At 49.3% G+C, this 25,191-nt stretch overlaps 2 protein-coding genes across 5 annotated transcripts in view; one reads left to right on the top strand and one right to left on the bottom strand.

The window, feature by feature from the left end:
* The window catches only part of LOC142818222 (uncharacterized), a 49,145-nt gene that overhangs the window by 22,962 nt on the left and 992 nt on the right, over positions 1 to 25,191 (top strand). Inside the window, 5 exon segments of the mRNA XM_089771520.1 lie at positions 16,333 to 16,725; positions 19,342 to 19,514; positions 20,773 to 20,886; positions 21,083 to 22,264; positions 24,058 to 24,105. Of these exon segments, the coding sequence (XP_089627646.1) occupies positions 16,333 to 16,725; positions 19,342 to 19,514; positions 20,773 to 20,886; positions 21,083 to 22,264; positions 24,058 to 24,105 (1,910 nt within the window).
* LOC102453118 (uncharacterized) lies at positions 736 to 16,700 on the bottom strand. 4 transcript variants are annotated; one of them, XM_025178361.3, is made up of 10 exons: positions 16,590 to 16,700; positions 14,867 to 15,332; positions 12,398 to 12,493; positions 10,832 to 11,062; positions 10,492 to 10,514; positions 9,736 to 9,851; positions 9,112 to 9,171; positions 6,964 to 7,164; positions 5,086 to 5,199; positions 736 to 4,351 (listed from the first exon to the last, which is right to left on the bottom strand). In XM_025178361.3, exons 2-10 carry the CDS (start codon positions 15,053 to 15,055, stop codon positions 2,862 to 2,864), a joined length of 2,520 nt encoding a protein of 839 aa, XP_025034146.1. In that variant the 5' UTR covers positions 15,056 to 15,332; positions 16,590 to 16,700; the 3' UTR covers positions 736 to 2,861. The 4 variants fall into 4 exon arrangements, with proteins under 4 accessions (XP_025034146.1, XP_006136973.1, XP_075769163.1 ...); XM_006136911.5 differs by lacking the exon at positions 16,590 to 16,700 and adding an exon at positions 16,211 to 16,506; XM_075913048.2 differs by lacking the exon at positions 16,590 to 16,700 and adding an exon at positions 16,211 to 16,504 and having other exon boundaries at positions 736 to 4,348.

Genomic DNA, 25,191 nt, shown 5'->3' with positions numbered 1-25,191 from the left:
GGTTAGGGTTGCATGATGGAGGCAATGGGATTGATGCTACATTCTCCAGTGGCAGGGGCAGTGTCATTCCTTGTTTTCACTGGAAGAGTCAACTCAGGGGCTAAGCTCTTCCAATAACTCCTCTTTTCTTACTAGGGCTCCCAAAAAGACAGACCTGGCTTCCCTTTCTTCTACCCTACCAACTGTCATGCTGAAAAGCAGGGCGATGAGATGTCAGGTTGTGCAGCATGTGGGGCTCTGTGGCACAATGGAAAGTGTCTTGGATTTCTAAGTTGTGGTGCTCAGGGACCCTGTGGGTGACCTGACCTACAGCTAAGATGCCATCAAGTCCCTCCCAATGCTCTGCTCAATCACTCAGTGCATGACAGGGTGCTAAGTGATTGTGCCCTTTAGTGGCGCTCTCTACTAGCCAATCAGCTTTGTGGGGAGGGGCAAATGGCTGTCATAATAGGTCAGCAAGAAAGCAGCCAATGCCTCAGCCTAAGGGAGGCAGCTGCTACTTTCCCACCTGAGCAATTCTGCCCCCCTAGGCCTGTCGCTATCTCCTTATGGAGAGCAAGCAGGAAGAGGGAGGGTCCCTAGAGCCCCTTTGTCTGGCTCGGTCAGTGAAAAGGGGACTCCCCATTACTGGAGAATGGGGGTATCAGTCACACTACCTATCAAATACTGAACAAGCACTCTGCCACTTGAGCTAATTCCCCTTTAAGTAAATGAGTGCCCTGCCAGACTTGGAAAGTAACTTAAGTAGAAATATTTTGTTATATAACAAGTACACTTTTTGCATATTTGTACTTAAGTAATGTATTTTTGCAATACTTCGACTTCTACTCGAGTAGGATTTTTTTTTTTTTAGAAAATATACTTTTTATTCCACTCCCATTTCCAGAAGTGCTGAGTTACTCACGACTTGCATCATTCTGCTCTGCAAAGCTCAGCTGCATGTGCAAGCACCCAGTCATCCACAAAATAAGCAATCCACCAGCACAATGACCCTGCCAATGAAGAAGCCTTTTAATAGCCCCATCACCTTTTCCTTTCAAACCAGTATCTTTGTAGGCACTGCCATTCTGAGACCTGAGCTACCAGGGCGGTTGCCCAGGGCTCCATGCTGAGGGGGGTGCATATGAGTAGTCTTACTTGTGTCAGGTAAAACCTGAACCTGAACCCTGCAACTGGTGTATGTAGTTTGCTTCCTTTAACAATTTTAGTCTCAACATTTTCCTCCTTTCATTAGTGATCAATCTTTTGATTTTAAATTCTAAAGGACTGGCAGTGTGCTCTTGTACGTAGGCTTTAAGGTATAAATGGACTTGAAAGTGTGGCCAATCCCTGGGGATCGTGAGAACCTGCTTGGATTTGGTGAAACTGGTTTTTATAACCACCTTCGGTAGAAGGAGCGATGCTGGTTGTGGCACAGGAGAAGCTGAAGGGTTTATCTGCAGTGTGGCTTCTCTTAGCTCTAACAAGGACCGATGTCTTGTATTACAGGCTGGACATTCATAAACAATGGTCCACTGAATTTTTCCCACACCTGTGCAGAATGATGTTTGTTAGGGGCACCAATAAGGAGGAAATGTGTGGCATACCATTTCCAAATGGGTGCACGGAAATAAGTTCATGTGGCAAGACTGGAGACTAGCACTTTGCTCCAGCCCTTAACCTTTCATTGTGCAATCCAAAGAATTGAGGAGCAGGGGTATGAGAGTTGGCTCTGGGGTGGGGCTGGAGATAAGGGCCTCAGGGCTAAGATAGAGGTTAAAGCAGGGCTGGGCAATGTTTTTTGATGAGGGGCCATTCCAAGATTTTGTAAAGTGGCCAAGGACTGCACTCTTCCATGCTATTAATGGAGGAGGTGCAGGATTGGGGATGGAGGTTGGATGCAGAAGGGGGCTTGGGGTAAGGGACTGGCCTGCAGGAGGGAGAATTGAGTTTGGGAGGAAGTCTGGGTGAAGGAGGCAGTTGTGACCTAGAACAGGGGATTGGGATGCAGGCTTTTGGGATGTGACGTAGGGTAGGAAGAGATTGTGATCTGGAGCAGGAGACAGGGGTTTCAGACCTGGAAAAGGGTATGGATACAGGAGGGGGCAGGGCAAAGGGTTGGGGAATGGAGTGCCAGGGGAAGGCTAAGCCAGGAGACTTCCCAACTAGCAGCCAAGTCTGCCTGCCTGGCCGGCCACATGCTTATTACTTATAAAATGAGGTTGAACAGTTATTTCAGAAGAAGGGCTTTCTTTTTAAATAACCGCATCTTCATAGCATTTTTATTTTGAAATAGCACCATAACACCATTATGCAAATGAAGCGTGGGTTATTTAAACCCCAGCTTCATTTACAATTTCGATTGTCTGTATTTGCATCCCTCTATCGAAAGAGGATGCAAGTGTACACATACTTGTATTGACTAATGCAGGGAAATTCCATCAAATAGCTGATAAGTTGACACAACTAAATTGAACATTCCTAATTAAGTGGCTTGCATGGCTGCAGAGGAGCATGCCTGGGGAACCCGGCTCCCTCTCCAGGCCAGATCTAATGGCTTAGCAGGTTGGATCCAGCTCACAGGCTGTATTTTACCCAGGCTTCAAAAAAAGGGAACTCAGGTTTATATGGTTTCTCCTGTGTGTGGGTTCTGAGATGTCTAACAAGATTTGAACTCTGTCTCAAACTTTCCCTATAGAGCAGCTGAAGAGTTTCTCCCCTGTGTGGGTTCTGTTATGTTGAATAAAGTTTGACCTGTATTTGAAGCCTTTTCCGCAATCAAAGAAGTTAGGAAGTATTGCTCTTGTTTGTTATCATCTGGTGATGAATCAAGTGTGAGTGTGACTAAAGCATTTTACACAGTCAGAGCTGGTGAAGAGTTTCTATCCTGTATGGGTTCTTTTGTGTTTAACAAGGCCTGACCTCTCCTTGAAGCTTTTCCCACAGTCTGAGCAGCTGAAGGGTTTCTCCACTGTATGGGCTCTTTTATGTTTATCATCATCTGACCTGTGTTTGAAGCCTTTTCCACAATCTGAGAAGTTACAGGGTGTGTCTCCTTTATGTTTTATCTGGTGATCCATAAGGCATGAGCGCCGACTGAAGCCTTTCCCACAGTCAGAACAGTGGAAAGGTTTTTCTCCTGTGTGGGTTCTCCCATGAGCAACAAGATTTGGCTTTTGACTGAACCTTTTCCCACAGTCAGAGCAGGCGAATGGCTTCTCCCCTGTGTGGGTTCTTACATGTTTAACAAGGTCCGACCTCGCCTTGAAGCTTTTCCCACAGTCAGAGCAACTGAAGGGTGTCTCTCCTGTGTGGGTTCTCCTATGTAAAACAAGGCTTGAACTCCGACTGAAGCTTTTCCCACAGTCGGAACAGCTGAAGCGTTTCTCCCCTGCATGGGCTCTTTTGCATTTAACATCATCTGACCTGTGCTTCAAGCCTTTTCCGCAATCTGAGACGTTATGGGGTTTCTCTCCTCTATGTATTATCTGGTGATCAATAAGGCATGAGCGCCGACTGAAGCCTTTCCCACAGTCAGAACAGTGGAAAGGTTTCTCTCCTGTGTGGGTTCGCCTATGAGCAATAAGATTTGAAGTCTGACTGAAGCTTTTCCCACAGTCAGAGCACGTAAAGGGTTTCTCCCCTGTGTGGGTTCTCATATGTGTAACAAGACTTGACCTTTCCTTGAAGCTTTTCCCACAGTCAGAGCAACTGAAGGGTGTCTCTCCTGTGTGGGTTCTCCTATGTACAACAAGGTTTGACCTGTGACTGAAGCTTTTCCCACAGTCAGAGCATCTGAAAGGTTTCTCACCTGTATGGGTTCTCCGATGTGAAACAAGCTTTGAACTCCGACTGAAGGTTTTCCCACATTCTGAGCAGCTGAAGGGTTTCTTCCCTGTATGGGCTCTTTTGTGTTTATCATCATCTGACCTGTGTTCAAAGTCTTTTCCGCTACTGGAACAGTTATAGGGTCTCTCTCCTCTATGTATTATCTGGTGATCAATAAGGCATGAGCGCTGACTGAAACTCTTCCCACAGTCTGAGCAGCTGAAGAGTTTCTCTGCTGTGAGAGCTCTTTCATGTTTAATAGGAGTTTCAGAGTCATTGAAAGTGCAGGCTGACTGTTGATGGGGGATTTTCTGTTGAACAGTTTCTGTATTTGCTTCCACCCCTCTGCTTCTGTGACTGGATTTACCCTGTCCCTCTCCTGGATGGTTTCTTTGCTGCCTTTGTGGGCTACACTGTTTCTCACAGGTGTCTCCCTGCACAGGGCTTTCAGATCTTTCCAGTAACCTCCCACATGGAACCATTTGCTCTGGTCCTTCTTGTTGAAGACTCCTCTCACTGTTCTTAGTCAGCATCCCCTCACCTGCTGGGACAGAGGGAATCCAAACAGGAGTCTTTCACTGTGCTGAACTGGAAAAAAATTCTCAATGGGGAATAGGAAATGGGGGACATACCCAAAGAATTACTGGAAAGGTTCAATAATCAAAAGCTCAGTTCATCCTCCTTCCCCATAACCCTTTCCCAAAGGCAAAAATCTAGCCTTTCCCCTGTCAGCCACCTTCTGACTGGAGGTCAAGACAGGCTGAAGGGTCAGTAAAACTTGGGGTCTGTCTAAACTACACCTCTCTGTTGACAGAGGGATGTAGATTAGGTACATCAATATTGCAAATGAAGCTGGGATTTAAATATCCTGCACTTCATTTGCATAATGGCAGCTGCTGGTTTTTTTGAAATGGGGCTTTTGGAAAAACAAACAAAAAAAACAGTTTAGACAGAGATTTTTCAAAAATAAACCCTTTTTCAAAAGATCCTGTATTCCTCAAAAAGTGAGGTTTACAGGATTTTTCAAAAGATCTCCGTCTAAACTGCCTTTTTTGTTATTTTTTTTTTAAATGGGGCTTTTTCGAAAAAAATGGCAGCCACCATTATGCAAATGAAGTATGGGATATTTAAATCCCAGCTTCATTTGCAATATCGACATGCCTAATCTACACACCTCTGCTGAAGGGTGATGTAGTTTAGACGTGATGAAAATGCAGAAGTGACACACACAATGAGGGGGACAAATTGGTTTGAGAGTCAGTTTAGCTGATTGTTCACCTGTGTGAGTGTCACTGATGATCTCTCCTTCCTCACAGCCCTGGAGATCTGGGATCTGCAGCTTCTCCCCTCTCTCCTTCCAGGAGTTCACATGAGCTTCGGACACTGGCAATCCTACTCAGGGAGCAATTAATCAAGTGCTGATCTTGTTCATTAAGGTCTGTGCCATTATTGCTTCCAGAGCGAGGATCTGAGTCACCCACCCAGAGAGGCTTCTTCCTCACCTTGCAGGGACTGGGCTCTGGATGATACAAGATCCCAGGACACACTCATCTGCAGTAAAAGTGCATCCCCTCTGCCTTAGTTATACCCTAGAATGAGCTGGGCCATTCCTCAGTCTCCCTCTTTGTCCCTTACATTACCTCCATCCCAGGGCAGGACAGGAACACACTGCTCAGAAGGGGAGCCCTAGTGAGGATTTGTAGGTCTGACAGCAAGGCCCCCAGACAGGGTTCAGATTGCAGCTGCCACATGGCATATCACTAGGACTTGGCGGGAAAGGACCCAGCTAAGCTCTAGAGCCCCAAGGGCTCTGTCTACAAAGACACTGGCTGTGGGGCTCGGCTCACCCTGTTCTTTGGCTCAGATGCTCTACCTGGGCTAGGAGGCGGCAGAGGAAGTTGTCTCAGCAGCAAAGTGAATCCCTGACTGGCTGCTTCAGGCCCTGCTTATGCTTTACACTCATGCTTTACACTATGCTTTACTACCTGTGCCTGGGTGGGCTCTGCCAGCTGCTCACAACAGCTGCCGCTCCATGGCCAGCCAGGGCAGTGCCAGACTGTTCCTGTGGCCCGCCAGGGTGGAGATGGGCTGTGTTGCTTCTCTGCTGGTGGATGCTGCTGCAACTCAGCTCCCACTCTGAAGCCTCAGTTTTAATCTGCCAACAGCAGCCTTTTGTGTAGTTTCCCAGCCTTCCCCTTGTGGCCAGTTTAGCCCGCCATCAGATGCCCTACTCGGCTGCACAGAATCTACCAGAGGCAGGAAAGGACTCTGAGGGGCTCAGCCCACTGGCAAAAGGGTACTCTGCAGACACTAACAACAGCTGAACCCAGCCCCACAATTCCAGTATTTGCCATTCCTGCCTGGTACTTCCATTCACTAGTATAACTGATTAATCAAGAGGAAAAAGCTTATAGGTTAATACTACATGCATTTGCCTCCCCCCACACCAGTACATCTTTTAGCAGGCTGGCCAGCTTTGACCTATTCCTACTCTAGCTCTTCATTTAAACTATTTTAAGAGCTGGACAGGCAGGCAGCCCGGCTCAGTTATGGGTTGCGCTAGGTCTCAGAGTTCTGACACCCCCCAGACAGGGGATTCTGCCACTCCACACTGCTAACTCTTTCTCAGAGGCAGCAGCACTGGGTGGAAGGCAGCTGGTCTGCCCAGGAAGCTGGATTTTAAACTGTTTCTCGTTGCAGACCAACTCCCACCCAACACTCCAAGCTGCTGCCTCTTTATCAGAGGAAGCAATGTGAAGTGGCAGGGGGCTCCTCAGGAGTGAGGCCAGAATGCACTGGCTGCCGGCCCCACCTTCTGGAGACTATAGAATAGTCAACTAACCGAAAAGCATCGATGAGGTTATTCGACTATTCAATTAATCAATATTTAACATCCCAACACATGCAGCCAATGGGCAAGATGGTGGGGACATTGAAACCTCAGCTGTGGGAAAAGCAGCACCATCATTCTGTCCCTGAACCTGCTTCCCCTGGGAGAGGGCATGGAGTGGACTGTCTCACACAGAAGCCAGGATTACTCGTGCTAATATTCCTGATATTGGGGGACAGGGGCAATGAAGGACCCTGAACAAAACCCAACCCAGCTGCTCCAGAGCCCACCCAGTTTCTGATACTCAAGGGGACAGGAATCCTTACCCAGCCAGTTCACAGCATCATAGTTCTCCTGCATCACATCTCTGTAGAGAGCTCTCTGGCCCGGGTCCAGCAGAGCCCATTCCTCCTCAGAGAAATACACAGCCACCTCCTGGAAGTTCACCGGCTCCGCTACAACCATTTCCTGTCCCTGGCTCTGCAGGCCAGGGGCTGAGCTGGAGACAGACGTGGGTGTTCTGCAGCCTGGCAGGGGAAGAAGAGCAATTGGAGACATGTCAGAAGGATCTTTTAATCCTTTTCACACCCCCATTCTCCTAAGCTTCTGTCCCTGGTGACACACATTGGCAGAGTCTAGCACTTGTGGGCAAATGCTGAGTCTAGATATTCCATAAACACCACACCCAAGTTAGATGCCAAAGCAACATTCATTTCTCTCAGTACCTGGTTTGAGTTCCAACATTATTGCACCTGCAACAATGGGATTCAGTTCTCAGCACCCAGTGTTGCCAATAAAAAAAAACCCCCACATATTCACCTGCCTGAACATGGACATAGATTCAATTTAGGCTGCTGTATTAAAAACCGCTAGTTTTCAATGGTTGACTCACAACAAAAACTTTGTTGTAGAAAAGATTTATAAAGTCTCTGTCACATGTGAGAACCAGAGATTAAGTGAAGTTAAGTATGCGGGTGATTATTAAACAAGAGAGGTGAGTGTGTGCAGGATGAAATCTTGAAATTAGCGGATTCATGGGATCAGAAGATAGCCATAGTCACGCAGTCTGACCTCCTCTGTGGCACAAGCTATTACACTTAGCCCAAGTACCCAAGCACAAAGCTCTCTTCCCCCAAAGCATGTTTTCTAGAAAGTTGCCCAGTGCTGATCTGACGACATCAAGAGATAGAGAATCCACAAGTTCTTTGCTCATTTGTTTCAACAGCTAATCCTCTTCCTTATCAAATATTTGTGCCTCTTTTCAAGCCTGAAATTTGTCTGGCTTCAGCTTTCAGTTATTGGCTCTCACTGAGCTGTAGCCACTTGACCAAGAGTGGGCAATACATTTTGATGGAGGCCACTCCAAGAAATTGGAAAGCGGTTGAGAGCTGCACTCTTCTATGGCATTAGTGGAGGAAATGCAGGGTTTAGGATGGACTTTGGAAGAAGCAGGGAGCTTGGGTTAAGGAATTGGAATGCAGGAGGGAGAGAGAACTCTGGGAGGGAGTTTGGGTGAAGGAGGCAGGTGTGATATGGGGCACTGGATTAGCCAACTACTCATTAGAAATTTAAAGTAACTTTAATTTAGAGAAAGTGACTTAGGTGCTGTTTATTTCTGACCACTGAGAGCTCTTGCATATACTAGATGCAAGAGGAGGGGAGAGAGTTTGTGTATGTGGAGTGAGGAGCAGGAGCAGGGAGCAGAGATTAGGAGGGGAAAAGAGAGGTTTGGGTGTCAGAGACAACCTCTGGACAGGAGACTTATCTGGATAGCAGCTAAGCACCGCTCTCAGGCAGGCAGGAAGCCTGCCCAAACCTCACAGAGGCTGCAGGGCCATGTGTGTGTGTAAATAATTACGAGCCGGAAGGGAGAAGGAGGAGTGGTGCATCGTTTTTGGCCAGGATCCGACCAATTAAACTGTCCTGGAGTTGGAAGCAGCTCCTGAAGCATTTCCCCTTCCCTCTGGGCTCTCAGTCATTTTTGGAGTGGCTTGCAGATGGGATGTGGTAAGAACAAAACCAGCCCATAGCTCCCCCCAGCATCCATGGGCTGGATTTGATGGATCCAGCCCATGGAATATATTTTCCCCAGGTTTGCACTAAACTGAAGAGCCCTTGGGGATCCAGCAGTTTCTCGCCAGAAACTGACTGATATAATGGAAACCACTCTCAACCTTTCAGCCTATTTATTGTTTGAAACCAACCAAGCAGTGAAATCTGAGCCTGAAGGTGCTGTCCGTTGTGTGCTTTAACTTCACCCCTTTAGTATCACACCCCAGACAGAAGTGTTTCTCAACATGTCCACAGGTCTCCAATCCACTGCCCTTGGGTCTCCTCACTGATCAGTGGATGAGATTTAGGGCTGTGCGTGCCGTGGTTACTTGGTTTGGTTGGTAACTTTAATGACAAGCCCATGAAGATGTTTTCACAAGGAATTTTCTGATCAGTTAAAGAATCTCCACCTGGAAACTCACCTTGTCTGAAAGCTCCCACTGATTTTTCTCTTGCTCTCTCCAGTGCAGAGGGCAGAGTGTCTGGTGAGGGAAGGGATAAGAGGTGAGATTCCAGGCTCTCCTATTCATAACCATGTCCCCATTTTGCACTTTGCATTTCAATTGTATCAGAGACCAGACAGACACATGCAGGTGTTTCATATGAAAAGGTCTGAAACCTTCTGTTTCCTTTCTCACTCAGGCACTTCCCAGCAATGGAGCAAACATCCCAGCAGCCTCACACCAGTCCCAGGAGAAAAAAGCAGTGAGATTTACTTTTCCCTCCTCACCTCCTCCCATTTGGTTTCTCTCAGTCACTTACTGCCTCATTATAACCTAGACCTGCACTGAGTGAAGGCGTTGCCATGACAGTAACTTTACCTATTTCAATCCCTTTGACACTAACAGGAGTTTCAGAGTTTGCAAACCTCTGGCTCTATCTGCAAGTACTTGGGTCTGTTCGCTCAGTGTCTCTAAGGAGAGCAGCATGACGGGGCCATCATGCTCCATGTGGGAATTGAGGCAGGGGAAGGTTGGCTTCAGAGGCCAGATTCAACTGTCTCATATACTTAAACCACTCACCCCTCCTCCATCCCTTTTAAGTACCTTTGAAGTTCCTCAGAGTTTCCGACAGCGCAATCGTTTTCCGGGATAGACAACTGACTTGTTCTTCCAGTTCAGGACAAATCTCCTCCGGCAGCTGGAACTGCCCCATCTCACACCTGGCAGAAACAATTACATGTGATTGTAGTTCATTTACTGATAACTTCTGGCTAGGGAGTCTCAGCTCCAACAGGTCTGGAGTTAGAATTCCTCCAATTCTCCCAGCCTGAGAGCAGGAGCAACACAGCCCAGAGATGTGCAACCTTCCCCTCAATGGTCCCATTGCTGTTCTTCACCTTTGGCCCGGAGAGACCAGCTGGGGGACAAAGGGAGAATTGAGCCTTGATGGCCAGTTCATTTGTTGGCCTCCAACCACACTCAGGGACAGGAGGTGCCCCCTAGGAATTAGAATGGGACACAAGCTCTCCCCTCCCCAGCTAGTTCCACAAAAGTGCCCAAATTGCTCTTACGAGGGACAGACTCTTGATCCCAGCAGACAGGCCAATGTTCCAGCCCCACAGTCCTGAGGCAGCCAGTCCCCAGGGAGGTGACAGCTCTAGGAAATATTTGACATCAGACTGTGCCCTGAATGGGGAATTCCAGAGTCTACTTTGCAAGGGTGAGAGCCTCAGAATTAAAGGAATCAGAGATGTCTGTATTGAACATTTGGCTGTAGAGCCCTCAGGAGATGTGGTGCTAACATCACCGCCAAGCCCTTTCCCTGCGCTGTGCAGTGTGAGGGGAGTGAGAGTCACTTACTTGCTCAAGGTGCTTCTGATGTCCTAGAGAAAAAAAAAAGACAGAAAAGAATCTCAGCCCCATCAGATACACACAGGAGACCCAAGGGAAGGGAGTCTGCAAATATATGGGGAAGAGAGGCCCTGTGCTGTCCCCAGGGCCATGGAACCTGTGAGCGAATGTGGCTTTGACATCCTTAATAGTTCTGTGGCTGTCACTCTACAAAGCACAAAAGTCACTCACATGGCAGCAATGCACATACCAAGTTACACCTAGATCTGACAGCTGGACCCCAGTGCTTGTGGTTCAGAAGCCTCCCTTCGCTGTGTGGGGAGCTGGGATGTTTCTCCCTCAGTCTCACCTGCAGGAATTCATTTGCTGGCTTCTGACACTTCTCCTCCAGCTCATCAATCAGCTCGCTGAGATGGGAAATCTGCACAGAGAGTTTCCTAACAGTGTCAGTCTGGAGTCTCCCAATCTCCTCACTCAGCTTCTCCAGCTGGGCCAGCAGGAGTTGCTCTTGTTCCTCCAAAAACTGCCGCAGCTGCTGAAACTCAGCCACAACCTTCTGCCTCTCGACTTGTGTCTGTTTCTGTATGAAAAAGGGGAAAGGGCTGGTCGGGGCATGGATGGAACCTGGGGCCCTTTCATGGGGAGCCGAGCATGCAGCAGGGAAAAATTCTTGGAAAACCCTCAAATTTGTGACATTTGACTCTATTCTGTAGATAAGAGTCAGAGGTGCCTCTCCCAGCATTTCCTTTGGCCCCCATGTCCCTCACAATGTGGATGATATTATCACTCTCATGTAACTTTGTATTAAGATCTTATCCTTTTAGATATATCTTTAAGTGTTCTTATAGAATCTTTGTAACATTTCTCCTATAACTTTGTATTAAGAGACACTTTCCTTTGTATATGTATAGATCTTGTAAGAAAAAATGTCTTTAAAGCTCTCCCCTTTCCTCGATTGTCCTGTTGAAATGAATGAAGTGTGAATGGAGAATGAAAGGGGAGCACCTCCAGCAGCAGTTGCAAGGGTGGAGAAGGTCTAGGAGCCAGATCCAAGACAATACCTGTGAAGTGAACTCATTAAGAAGACTGGACATACAGATGCCTTGGGAGTCAAGCAGCAAGTGCCTGCCCTTGGAAGAACTCTCACTGAAGGAGCATTAAGAAAGGCAAAGTGATGACTAATTGGCTGCATGAGAGGGATAAATATGAGGCATCTTGCAGAGGGACCCTGGGGTTTTTTCGTCTTGTCAACATGGGAGCATCGATCCAGATCAACAGAAGCCTGGCTCCACCCCTCCCTCATCTAATTCACTTGGCCAGTGCAGTTAGAGGGAGCAACTTTTGGTAACAACAAGACGGAGTGTGCTTGTGTGAGAGAGAGTGCATGAGTGTAATGTGTCACATGCATCTGATAAATATTGATTGATCTGTGTATGTTCAATAAATGTGGCGTGTTGCCTTATCCCTCTGAAAAAGATCCCAGGTGCTTCTTTTAAGCACAACATGAAAGGGATGTCCCCATGTCTCATGGGCAGCATCTTCTGTTTTTATGGGCTCTGGGAATTCAGATCCAAAGCATCAGGAGGAAGGACTCAGCACCAGCCTGACAGAGATACTCAGGGACGAAAAAGAAACAAACATGGTAATGCACCAGGTGAGCAGATACAGCAGACAGCTCCTGATGGAGACATTCAGCTCCCTCGGGGAGGATTTCTGGAAAGTCACAGGGGCTGGACATTAACTCACGCACTGACATGGGAGCTCAAGGCTTGTATTCACATGGTTCTAACCCAGCAATCCACGATCCAGGAGAGACACAAACAAGCCCAACCTCACCAAGGCAACAAAGGAGTCTGCCTCCTAACACAGCTCTCCCACTGCCAGTCTCTGTCGGTTCATAACCACATGCACCTACCAGATACTCCTGGATTCTCCCCTCCCGCATCGCTTTCCATCCCAGCAGCTTTTCTCTCTCTTCCCTCAGAGTCTTCAAATGGGCAGCCAATTTTTCCTGAAGAAACAGAAATAAGCACCAGGGTAAACCCCATGAGATGTTGGGAGCCCATTTGTCTGCCTTTAAGCTGCACAGTCCCAGTTTTGTGGAGCTCTGTCCCTGTCTGGCAGGCATTCAGCCTTGGACGTGGCTTTGTCCATAGAAAAAGAGACAGGAAGAGACAGCAGATACAGCAAGACGCCTGTCAGGTTGGGGGACGGATCGATGGTGGTACCTTCATAAAGAATGATGCAGGTGGGTAGTAGGGCAGTAAAAAGGGTTAAAAATACTAATCATGGAACTGATTACAATTTAATCAGTAAGGGTACATCTAGACTACAGGCTTTTGTCGACAGAAGTTTTGTCAACAGATACTGTTGACAAAGCTTCCGTCAACAAAGAGCATCTAGACTACATCCAGTTCTGTCAACAAAGCAAGCCGCTTTGTCGACATGATAGTGTAGACACAAAGGACAGTGTAGATGCAATAAAACCTTCTGTCGACAGAACTCGTCAACAAACAGCTTTATTCCTCATAGAACGAGGTTTACAGCCGACGACAAAACTGCTGAGTTCTGTCGACGTTATGTTGCAGGTATAGTTTTGTCGACAAAAGTCCACTTTTGGGGTGTGTCTAGACCCGTGTTCACCAACCAGTAGATCGCAATCTACCGGTAGATCTCAGGGGCTCTAAGAGTAGCTCTTGAGCCCTCTCTGAACTGCACACCTGCGCAGTACATTTACATTAGATTTCCTCATGTAATGTAGGCGGGGCTTCAAGGAAGGGGCGGGGCAGTAGATTTTCGCCTGTTCTGAGACTTAAAAAGTGATCTTGGGTGTAAAAAGGTTGGAGACCACTGGTCTAGACTACAGGGTTTTGTCGACAAAAGTAGACTTTTGTCAACAAAACTATACCTGCATCCACACTGCCTTTGAGTTATGCTGATATAACGTTGACAAAACACAGCAGTTTTGCCGACGTATGTAAACCTCATTCTACGAGGAATAACGCCTTTTGTTGACAGAGTTCTGTCGATAGAAGGCATTATTGCATCTACCCTGTCCTTTGCGTCCACACTGTTATGTCAACAAAGCGGCTTGCTTTGTCGACAGAACTGGATGCAGTCTAGATGCTCTTTGTCGACAGAAGCTTTGTCGACAGTATCTGTCGACAAAACCCTGTAGTCTAGACATACCCTTGTTGACAAAACCCTGTAGTCTAGACACACCCCAACAGTATTTTCAACCTGTCAATATGCCAACAGGAAGAGATGGTAGTGGATGTGTACTCTCCTGGGGGCAGGGCTCTTTCACAGGGTCTGCCGTGAGTGGTCACTAGGACTCCCGGCAGGTGAGGACTCCCAGCAGCTGCAGACTGACATTAGCTGCTAGGGGCAAGCAGGTACGAATGGGGGCAGTGGGGAGTTTAACTGGTAACTGGTACCAATAAGCATTACTTCAGCAGTTGACCAGTTTGAACTCTTGCCACAACAAAGATGAATCCCAGGGGTGATTGGCATGGTCTTGTGCAGCCTGCAGCCCTGCTGTGGATGGACTTAGGGCACTCAGAGTCCCACACAGCATCCAGCCCAGTGACCTCCTCTAGTGCCGGCTGGAGCATCTGAGAGTTTAATCCCTCATGGAGCAGGCCAGGAGTTCAGCATCCCAGTGGGAAGTCGCCTGTGCCTGCTAAGCCTGGGTCCTGTAGCAAGGCACCTTTCCCTCGTAAGGGCCACACTGTTCGGCGATGGTGAGGCACGGGGCGGGGGGGAGGATGAAGGGGTAACCTAGCAGTTAGGGCCTTGGACTGATACTGGAGAGACTGGGGTTCTGGGATAAACTCTATCAGTAATGTGCTTAGTGACCATGAGGAAGTTTCTACCCCACTTTCCCTTCCCACCATTTGTCTAATTAAACTGTAACCTGCTTAGGGCAGGGACTGTTCCTTGCTGGGTGTTGTGCATGGCTCTGATTCCACTGTGGGTCTATAAAGCAAATGACGGATTCTTACTGCTTCTCTTTCAATCAGTAACTGCTTGTAACCTCCTCTTCTGCAGTCCCAAGGCAGCTCACTCTCATAGACTGTCCTGCAGTTCCTGTGATCTAAACCTCTGATTGTTAACATCTTCCCTTATGTAAACACCACTGCCATCACTAGTGAGGGCTGGGTTTCAGGATTCAGAACCTGAGAGAAACATTTCCCACACCAGGTATCTGTAAAGACTTGATGTAAGTTGCCACACAGCCAAAGTATTTACTTTTTACAGCATCTCTTGTACCATGAAGGCTTCACAGAGCTGTGTCACACCTGTGCCAGGTAACAGTCAGTGAAATTATCCTGTAATTAAAACCCAACTTTATTTCCCATTACACTGGACAGCAACTCTGTACCTTGTACTCCTGGGTAGCTTCCTGTATGGGCACCACTGTGTGAGCCCGGGATCTCAGATAGGACACACGGATAGGAATTTGATCCTCTTTACAGAACGGTTTCAGGTTCTTTTGGTGCTCCCTGCACACCTTGTCCCATCTCGCTTTCTTTGCTGTCTGCACATTCAGCTGCTTCTCTAGTTCTTTCATGTTTGCCAGCTGCCGAATGGGCCGGAGAAGTCCCTGCTGCTCAGGGACTCTGCACTGATGGCTGAAGGAGGCCTAGCAGAAATTGTGCCCGCACTCCAGAGTGACAGGGGCTGTAAAATCTTCCTGACAGACGGGACGAGTCACTTCCTCCCTGAGATTTTCCACAGGGCTCTCTGCTGCTATAGCTGCCTCTGGGCTGGGGAACAGGGTAGTTTCACTTTCCTGAACTCAGAAACGTAGGGGCAGGTCCGGAGGGCATGTGTGTGAGGTACCAGCACTGATGATAAAAAAAAAATATATATATATCAAAATTAAAACCAAAAATCCCCCAAAGATTTGCTCACTCATTGCCCGTGCCTGGGCCTGCACTGGACACCCCCAACCAACTGGGCAAGCTAGAACTCCCTGCCTCTGTGTCAGTCATACCAGAGTCCCCTCCTGATCCTGTGTCCAAATCCCTCACCCACACACTTTGTGGCCCTCTCTCGCAGTCCTTCTGCGTGTCCCTGACCCGTACCCAGCTCTCAGCCCCTGCCCCCCAGCCTAGCGTGAACATTCGACACATGCTGGTCTGAATTTTTTTAATTTAACAACAGAGAAGGGGGCAGGCAGCACTGAGCCGGCCGGAGGAAAGGCCTTTGCCCAGCAGGAGCCACTGCCCCAAACCCTGCCCCCAGATAGTGTGTCCCAATACTCAAAGCCTGACCCACAAGCAGCACAGAATGGTGGGTGACAATTGCTCCTCCTCCCCCAGCCCAGCTGAGCTAATAACTCCCACAAGCGGAGCTGCAGCCCCTCCCCCCCAGCCTTGCCACCCCTTCAGCCTGCGTGTGCCCCTCCCACACTGATGCCCTGCAAGTGACTGAGACAGTGAGCAGGGCTCTCCCCTACCCCAGCGAACCGCCCCGCAGCCACGCGCCGTCAGGCCCGAATGCCTAACCCGCGCATGCGCAGCGCCCGGCTCTTGCCACCGCGAGAAGCAGTGGGCGCACCCGGGAGCCAATGAAGTGCTGCGGCGGGAAACAAAGAAACAAACAAACAACCCCCCCGCCGAGCCCCCAGCCAGGGCCGGGCAGCAGCTGCGCGGAGCGGCGGGTCAGGCAGAAGCCGCCAGAGATTTGGGTCGCAGAGGAACACGCCGCCCCCCCATCTCACCTCGCTCTACTCCTCCGCCCCCCGGCACTGCGCGGCGGTAACTGCACCAGCGGCCCCCTCAGCATCCGCCCTGAGGGTGCGCAGTGATCACGGCGGGCACTGCTGCTATTGCCTCTTTGCAGCGCGCAGTCAAACACCGCGGCGGCCTCAGCCCAGGGACCAATCGCAGCGGGGCCGGGAGTGACGCGCGGAGGGAAACGCATTGAAAACACGGACGGCGCGCTGCGAAAGGCTGGGGCTTGGGTCAGACTGCGCATGCGCACCGGGCCAGCGGGGGCCCCCCCGGTCTCAGCCCAGCACTCGGGCTTATCGCACCCGGCGTTGTACTCCCTCCCCGCACGTACCCCACGCGTAACTGAGACCGGCACGCGCCTCCTACCCGCTGCGCAGCAGCTGCCGCCGCACCCGGAACTGCCTGTCGAGCCCCGGTCTGCGCATGCGCGCATGGCGAAGGCAGCGCGGCTACTGCGCATGCTCAGCTGGGTTGGCGACTGCGCAGCGCGTTCTGAGGCCCGGTGCGTGCGGGGCGGGGGCTGCCCGGGGCTAAACTGACGGGAGTGGAGGGGGGAGACCAGGCTGGGGGGGCATCTCAGGGCTCTTCCCAGGGCTGGGGTCTGACGGGAACCACTCGCGCTGTCAGGCGGGGCAGGGAACCTGCGGCCCGGGTGGCCTTGCCTGGCCCCGGCCCCGAACCTCTGGGGAGCCCGCCCTGGTTTCTAGTCTCTCGCTCCCCAGGGCCTGGCCGCTCCCCCGTGTGTGGTGAATGTGGAGAGTCAAGGGTCGCATGAGCGGGGGGGGGTTAAATTTTTTTCCTTCTCTTGGTTGCGTGTGTGCAGCCTCTGACCCCAAAAAATCCCCTCCCCCCCAAGTTTGTGGAGAGAAAATGACGCATGAAATTGCAGGGGAGGCAGTCTGTGCAGGAGCCAAACTGACTGAGGGGGTGAGGAGAACTGGCTGCAGGGCCCAGAGAGGGGCCAAAGGGCAAAATTGGGACAAGCAGCAGGGTAAATTGTGGGCAGCCCTGCCTTCCCCCCGCCCCCAAAAATACTCCAGTGTGTGTGGAGAGACATTTGCAGTCTTTGTAAAAATACAGGATGGGGGGTGGCAGTGCCCACTTGCCAGGGCTGTGTGGGTGGCTAGTGCCTGGAGGAGGTGCCTCTTCCCTTCCTGAGAGGTGGGCACTGTCCAAGGGGGTGAGATTCAGTGGCTGGGGGCTGCCTGAGAGAGCTGTTGTTTTGCCTCCTTTCCAGGACTTTAGTTAGTGAGCAGACGTCCTGGGCTAAAGGGACAGGGCTGGATTTAACCTCAGCTGCTCTGACTTGTTCTTAAAAATGGGTAAATAGTCCTGTATTTTCTGTCTCCCCATCAGCACTGGCAGGTCCTGCTGCTGCCAAATCCCTGCTCCCCAGCCGCCTACCCACCAGCAGAGGGCTCCTCCGAAGTAAGACTGGAGTGTGCTGGCTGTTGGCCCCACCCCCAGGGAGTATAGAATAAGAATTCTTGAGGTTACCTGACTATTCAATTAACTGACATTTAAAATTCCTAGACAGTTCTGTCAGACACATAGATATGTGAGAGAGGTGTAGGGGGTGTCTCCTTCACCCTTTGTCATTTTTGTTTGTCATTTTGACAGTGGATATATTTATAATAAAGTGAGCACTGTACACTTTATATTTTAAGAAGGCTCCAGCTACACAGTCCTTATGCTTAACAGGGATTTGATGTTAATTGAACTGTTGGGCAGTTCAGTTCTGATGGATTGCTGCTGAGCCCACTTGTATAGTAGTCGTTTTACCAGTTGTAAATACAGAAACATAGGGAAATACGGTCACCATTAGCCTGGTGCTTTTCCCCATCGCTGGCCACTTGGGTAGATTTTGCTTCCCAGATGATTACTACGGCCCAGGTGATTAAATGTGAAAGCACTGAGCTACATTTGAAAATCATTTTGTACGTGCAAACTTCTTACCAAAATCTATATTTCTGTAAGTCAGTGTTTCCCAATTTTATTTGGCTACAGAACTGTTTTGAACTCAAAAGAATTTTCTGGAACTCCCGACTGACTGCATGCGCAGCGCTGGGTAGTGACATCATCATCCCTACTCTCTGGCTAAGATGGCATTACACAAGGACACTTATTGTGGCAAACACAAATGAAAATTGTTTTCAGTGAAATTCATAAATGAATGAAAATTCTGTTCCTTTACAATAATTCAGGTTTTAATGGAATTTTCCTTATTTTCACTTCACGGAACCCTGGGTTTCCACAGAACACAATTTGGGAAACACTGCTGTAATTCATTTCCCATCCTGCAACCCCTGAAGTACACATTTTACTTTTCTATTACTGTATTGTATATACAAATAGTTAGCTTTTTACTTGTATATTTGTACTTCTAATCACACATTTTGGTGTAAAGGTTTCTGTGTGTGCCATCTCTATTGTTACAATATGTTCCAATGGGGCCCTTCACTCTGACAGTCCTTGGCTACGTCTAGACTGGCATGATTTTCCACAAATGCTTTTAACAGAAAAGTTTTTCGTTAAAAGCATTTGCAGAAAAGAGCGTCTAAATTGGCACGGATGCTTTTCCGCAAAAGCACTTTTTGCGGAAAAGCGTCCATGCCAATCTAGACGCGCTTTTGCACAAAACAGTTTTTAGCTGTCTACACTGGCCCTCTTGTGCAAAAGGGACTTTTGCCCAAACGGGAGCAGCATAGTATTTCCGCAAGAAGTACTGATTTCACACAGTAGGAAGTCAGTGTTCTTGCGGAAATTCAAGCAGCCATTGTAGACAGCTGGCAAGTTTTTCCGCAAAAGCAACTGCTTATGCGGAAAAACTTGCCAGTCCAGACACAGCCCTTCTGGATGCCAAAATCCAGTTTTTCTTAAATCAATTCTCTCTTTTTTTTTTTTAAGGGTCCAGAGTAGAGATGTAAGCAACTAGTCGAGTAGTCACCTACCTGACCAGCATTTGCTTATTGGGTAGTCAAGTAACTACTCAACTAGTCGCTTCCCTCCCGCCTTGCTGCCAGAATAGGGGTGAGGAAAGGATTAAAGCCCCTCCTGAAATGTCTCCAATTGCCCTTCTCCCCTTGCCAGCCTGCAAAACATCCATGTCTCTCCCCAGCTCAGCCCCTGGTCTGCAGAGCCAGGGACAGGAAATGGCCGTGTTGGAGCCAGTGACCTTCGAGGAGGTGGCTGTGTATTTCTCTGAGGAGGAATGGTCTCTGCTGGACTTGGGCCAGAGAGCCCTCTACAGGGATGTGATGCAGGAGAATTATGAGGCTGTGAGCTGGCTGGGTAAGGATTTCTGTCCCCTTGGGTAACAGAAACTGAGTGGGCTCTGGAGCAACTGGGTTGGGTTTGGTTCAGGATCCCTCATTGCCCCCACTACCAACGTCAGGAGTATCTGCCAAATAATCCTGGCTCCTGTGTGAGAGACTCTTCCCTCCACGCCTCCACCTAAGAGAAGCAAGTTCAGGGACCTAACATTGGTGCTGCTCTTCCCACAGCCAAGTTCTCACTGTGCTTCCCCACCATCTTACCCATGTTGTGCCTTGGCCGGAGGTGTCAGTGGAAGGGCTCAGGCAGGAAAAGCAGGTACCAGAGTTGTGCAGCTGGGTGCAGCTGCTGTAAGTGCCTGCAGGCTCCCCTTCTGCTATTGTGCTGAGTCCCTGGAAGGAAGGTGCCACCTCAGAATCCTTTCCTGCCTCTGGTAGATTCTGTGCAGCCCAGAGGGGCACCAAATGGCAGGCCTGACTGGCCAGAAGAGGGAGACTGGGAAATCACACAAATGCTACTGCTGGCAGAGTAGAACCCAGGTTGCAGAGGGTTCTGCAGAGGAGCTGAGCTGCAGCAACTCTCACAAACACCAGAGTACCAGCACAACCCATCTCCATCCTGGCTGGCTGCGGGAATGACAGCTGTTGTGGGCAACTGGCAGGGTCCACCCAGGCAGAGGCAGTTGGGATCAGGAGCGTGGAACATAGGCAGGGCCTGAAGCAGCCAGCCAAGGGTTCATTTTCCTGCTCAGACAACTTCCCCTGCTTCCTTCTGCCCCAAGTAGAACATCTGAGCTAGAGAGCAGGGTGAGCCCAGCCCCCCAGCCCGGAGTTTTGTGTACAGAGCCCTTGGGGAGTTAGAGCTCTGCTCAGTCCTTCCTCTCCAAGCCCTAGTGACCTGCCATATGGCAGCTGGAGTCTGAGCCCTGTCTGGGGACCTCGGTGTCAGACCTGAAAATCCTCCCTAGATCTCCCCTTCTCAGCAGTGTGTTCCTGCCCTGGGATGGAACAGCTCATGAGGGAGATGTAGTTGTACCCTGGAGAGTGCAGCAGAGTGCTCAGCTCCCCTGGGGAATCAGCTGGGTCTTCCCAGGGTGGGGGGATGCACTTTTCCTGCAGTGAGTGTGTCTTGGGATCTTGTACCAGCCAGAGCCCAGTCTCTGCAAGGTGGGGAAGGAGCTGCTCTGGGTGGGCAACTCAGATCTTGACTCTGGAAGCAGTAATGGCATAGACCTTAATGAACATGGTAAGCACTTGGTTAATTGCTCCCCAAACAGGATTTCCAGTCTCCAAAGCTCATGTGATCTCCAGGGTGGAGCAGGGGGAGGAACTGTGGATCCCAGCTCTCCAGAGCTGTGAGGAAGGGGAGCTTATCAGTGACACCCACGCAGGTGAGCAATCAGCTATACTGACTCAGAAACTAATTTCTGAGTCCTCACAGCAGGTGTCACTTGTGCATTTTCATCAAGTTTCACTGACTCTTCAGCCTGTTCTTTGGGCATATTTCCCCTTTTCTCTTTGTATTTTACAGTTTTCTTTTAGCTTAGCAAAGGGAATAATTCGTGTCTGGATTTTCTGTCCCTGCAGGTGATGGAAGGCTGACTGAGAGCCATGAGATGAGTCTTCAGCAGGAAGGACTAGAACAAATGGATCCATGTAGGATGCTATTGAGAAGATCTGAAGGGCATGTTTCTCAAAGCTCTGAGCAAGGAGAGACCTGTAAGAGACAGTATAGCCCAAAAAGACTGCAGGGAAACCATCCAGGAGAGGGGCAGAGTAAATCCAGTCACAGAAGCAGAGGGTTGAAAACAAACACAGCAACTGTTCAACAGCAAATACACCATCAACAGTCCCCCTATGCTTGCAGTGACTGTGCAACTCTTACTAAACTTGAAAGAGCCCACACAGGAGAGAAATCCTTCAGCTGCTCTGATTGTGGGAAAAGCTTCAGTCGGAGCTCAAATCTTCTTATCCATATGAGAACGCACACTGGAGAGAAACCCTTCACCTGCTCTGACTGTGGAAAATGCTTCAGTCACACATCACATCTTGTTACCCATAGGAGAATCCACACAGGAGAGAAACCCTTCAGCTGCTCTGACTGTGGGAAAAGCTTCAATCAGAGGTCACACCTTGCTATCCATAGGAGAACCCACGCAGGAGCGAAACCCTTCACCTGCTCTGACTGTGAGAGAAGCTTCAGTGAGAGATCAATCTTCGTTATCCATAGGAGAACGCACACAGGAGAGAAACCCTTCTGCTGCTCTGACTGTGGGAAAAAGTTCAGTTGGAGCTCTAGCCTTGATGCACATAGGAGAACCCACACAAAAGAAAAACCCTTCAGCTGCTCTGACTGTGGAAAGAGCTTCACTCGGAGCTCAAATCTTCGTTTGCACAGGGGAACCCACACAGGAGAGAAACCCTTCAGCTGCTCTGACTGTGGAAAATGCTTCAGTCGCATGTCACACCTTGTTAGACATAGGAGAACCCACACAGGGGATAAACCCTTCAGCTGCTCTGACTGTGGGAAAAGTTTCAGTCAGAGCTCAAATCTTCTTATCCATAGGCGAACCCACACAAGGGCTAAACCCTTTAGCTGCTCTGACTGTGGGAAAAGCTTCAGTCGGAGCTCAAATCTTCTTACCCATAGGAGAATCCACACAGGAGAGAAACCCTTCTGCTGCTCTGACTGTGGGAAAAGCTTCAGTGACAGTTCAAGCCTTGTTGCACATAGGAGAACCCACACAGGAGAGAAACCTTATACTAGAGGTGGGAAAAAGCCTCTCAATGGATAGAATGGGGCCTGCCTAGGGCTTTGATCCTGCCCAGGAGGCAGGGCCAGGCCCTGCCCCCTAATGGGCATATGCTGCCAGGGAAGGAGCTCAGCCCTGCCCCCTCTTTCTGCCATGTAGCAACTGGAGAGGAGGCAGTGCTGGGGCTGAGGCTGCTCCTCTGGCCTCCAAAGCTGTCTTGTGCCCACAGCCATAGAATTTCATGCCTCCTGTGCCATGTGACCATGGCAGGATGCCTCTGGGGGCCAGCTCTGTGCTCCTTGGCTGTGGCAGTAGTGCCTCTGGCCACAGGCCATGTGGCAGCAGCAGCAATGCCTCTGGTCTCCATGGTTGACTTGCTGCTACATGGCAGGGCTGTGGTAGTAACAGAGCCTCCCTCTGGGGTGATAGGGACAGTGTGGCTGGAGATGTTGCTGCACAGGGCATGAAGCTGGGGAATGTTTCCCCTCACCCCCAGACCCCCCCCAACCCCAATCCCCTCACCCTCCCAACCTACTCAGCTTGCTCTGACACCCTCCCTTGTTTTTGCACCTTCTCTCCTGGCTACACTGCATCTTCCCTTGTTTCTGCGCCCTCCGCCTGGCCAGACACCCTACTCCCAGCCTGTTTATGCACCCCAGCTCCCTCCCAGATCTTTCTGCAAGCCTCCACCCCTTTCTTGAGGCCTCGCCCACTCCAAAACTTTCTGCAGACTACCTGTTAATGGAAACTCACTATTAATTTTTAAATTACATTTGAGCCATTTTGCTAAGGCTGCAGCTGGGGAGTTGCATTTAAATTCTTACAAAGATTAAGCATTTTAACTTTCTCAAGTTGGTTGATCAAACTTCATTTTTAATAAAGTAAAATATGAATTTGTGTCCAACACAAAGAAATTCAATGTTTTCTTTATTGCAGGCATGGAGAACCTTTTTTGGGGTTCCGGGCCACTAAGCCACAGAAAAATCAGGGAACACAGAAGTGAGAAGCAAAAAAACTCCTCCCAAAACTCCCAATGATGTGGCCCCCAAATGAGACACCTCACTCATTTGGCACTCACAGGGTGAGGGGAAGGGATGGAGAGTACTGAGGTTCAGGGTTTTCCATAGGCCAAATTTGCTTTCCTGGGGTTCCAGAGTTAGTAGATTTTGTGGACCTCCTTAGGCTCTGGGGTAGTAACAAAAATGTGCCGATCTGCTTGTGTGCTGGGCTAGTGGTGGGATTTGAACCCACAACCTTTGAATGATTGGTGTGGTTCACACTGAGCACCACAGTTTAGAAGGCCAACATGCTTGTCATTACACCACAGAGCCCCACATGTTGCCTTGCCTCCCCATCTCTCTGTGCTTTGCACCATGGTGATTGCTGGGGGAAGAGAGAGGGAAGAACTGAGTAGCCGGCCTTACATGGCCCAGGCCTGCTCTTTAAGTCTCTGCGTTAGGCTGAGGGGGTGACTATTGAGCCTCCCTCTATGGCTTGGGTTGGGGAGCCTGCCTATATTGGGTTCATTGGGGTAGGCACTGTGGCATCAAGAAGTTGGGCTGTCAGGTTACCCCATTGGGGACAACGTGAAGGCAGGAAAGGTGTCCCTAGCTGGGGTTTGCCAGAAGCTGGGAATGGGTGATGGGGGTAGGATCACTCGACAGTTGTCTGTTCTCATGATCCCCTCTGGGGCAATGGAATTGGCTGCTGTCATGAGACAGGATCCTGGATTAGATGGATGCCTGGCATGGCCCAGTCTGGCTGTTCTGATGTTCTGTTTGGTTTCTGTTCTTGTCCCCTCTGAACCAGGGAGAATGGACCCACGTCCTCAAGTGGACAGACAGTGCCCTGTGAAAGGTTTGTATAGCTGAGCTGTTGTTGCATTCCTGGCAGTCTAGTACGGTGTTTCTCAATCTGTTTTTATGAAGTACCCCCTTTTAAAAAAAATATTAAAGTACCCCCAGTACCTACAGTTTTCAGACACACCATTTTTTTCTACTATTGCAACACATTTGTTTAAACAATTTAATTGTAGCAAGATGGGTGATGAAATTTTGGGTGTAAGAAGTACAAAAATAATAAAGCATTGTAAAAATTAATACAAAAAAATCCATTTTTTCTGAGTTTCAGTTGTGTTGAAATACTCCCCAGACTTCTCTCAAGTACCCCTAAGGGTAGTTGTACCATTGGTTGAGAAATGCTGGTCTAGTGGCTAGGCTACAGTACTCTCACTGTTGTGGTTTGAGTTTGATCCTGTGTCAGGGAGAACAGCATGATTCTCTCCAGGAAAACTACCACTCATTGCTCTGGTCTCACTCAAAGTTGTTACAGTGGCTGTGACCCAACAGGTCAGTTAGAGGCTCCATTTCCACACTTGTCCTTGTCATGAACTGGGAAGACATCCTATTTTTCAGAAGGGGCAAAGCTGGGTGACTCAAACTGCCCCTCTCCTCTCCTGTGTGGGCACCATGCAGGAAACTCCGTGGTGCACACAGCACTAGTCCAGCATACAGCCAGGTTGGCACAAGATCCATTTGTTCAGTTTTGTTGTTGAAGGAGACAATACAGAACTGGCTCCAGCCAGTCACTCAGTAACCCGGGGAAATGATGCACCAGGCCTGGGCACCTAGGAGTGGCTGTTGGTCTTAAAAGAAGCACACAGGGTCTTTTTTAGGGGATAGGGTAACACACTGCATTTATTGAACATACATAGACTAATCAATACTTTATCATATGCATATGATACATTACATTCATGTTCTTGTGTACACACACACACACACAAGCACACTCGTTGTTACCAATAGTTGCTCCCCCTAACTACATTGGCCAGGTGCATTAGATGGGGAAGGGGTGGAGCCAGGCTTCTGCAGATCCGGATCAATGCTCCAATGTTGACAAGACAAAAACCCTGGGTCCCTCTACAAGATGCCTCATATTTAT

This window comes from Pelodiscus sinensis, chromosome 19, assembly GCF_052426305.1.
Source record: "Pelodiscus sinensis isolate ZL-2025 chromosome 19, ASM5242630v1, whole genome shotgun sequence".
Lineage (NCBI taxonomy): Eukaryota > Metazoa > Chordata > Testudines > Trionychidae > Pelodiscus > Pelodiscus sinensis.
Note: the sequence above shows the minus strand (reverse complement) of the source record. Positions and strands in the feature narration are given on the sequence as shown.

Bases quoted from the DNA above. Each gene is read 5' to 3' on its own strand.
- LOC102453118 (XM_025178361.3), bottom strand. From the start codon at position 15,055: ATGAAAGAACTAGAGAAGCAGCTGAATGTGCAGACAGCAAAGAAAGCG. The intron at 12,494-14,866 runs GTACAGAGTTGC...CTGTTTCTTCAG, and splicing joins AAGCTACCCAGGAGTACAAG to GAAAAATTGGCTGCCCATTT. The intron at 11,063-12,397 runs GTAGGTGCATGT...TTTTTCATACAG, and splicing joins GGAGAATCCAGGAGTATCTG to AAACAGACACAAGTCGAGAG.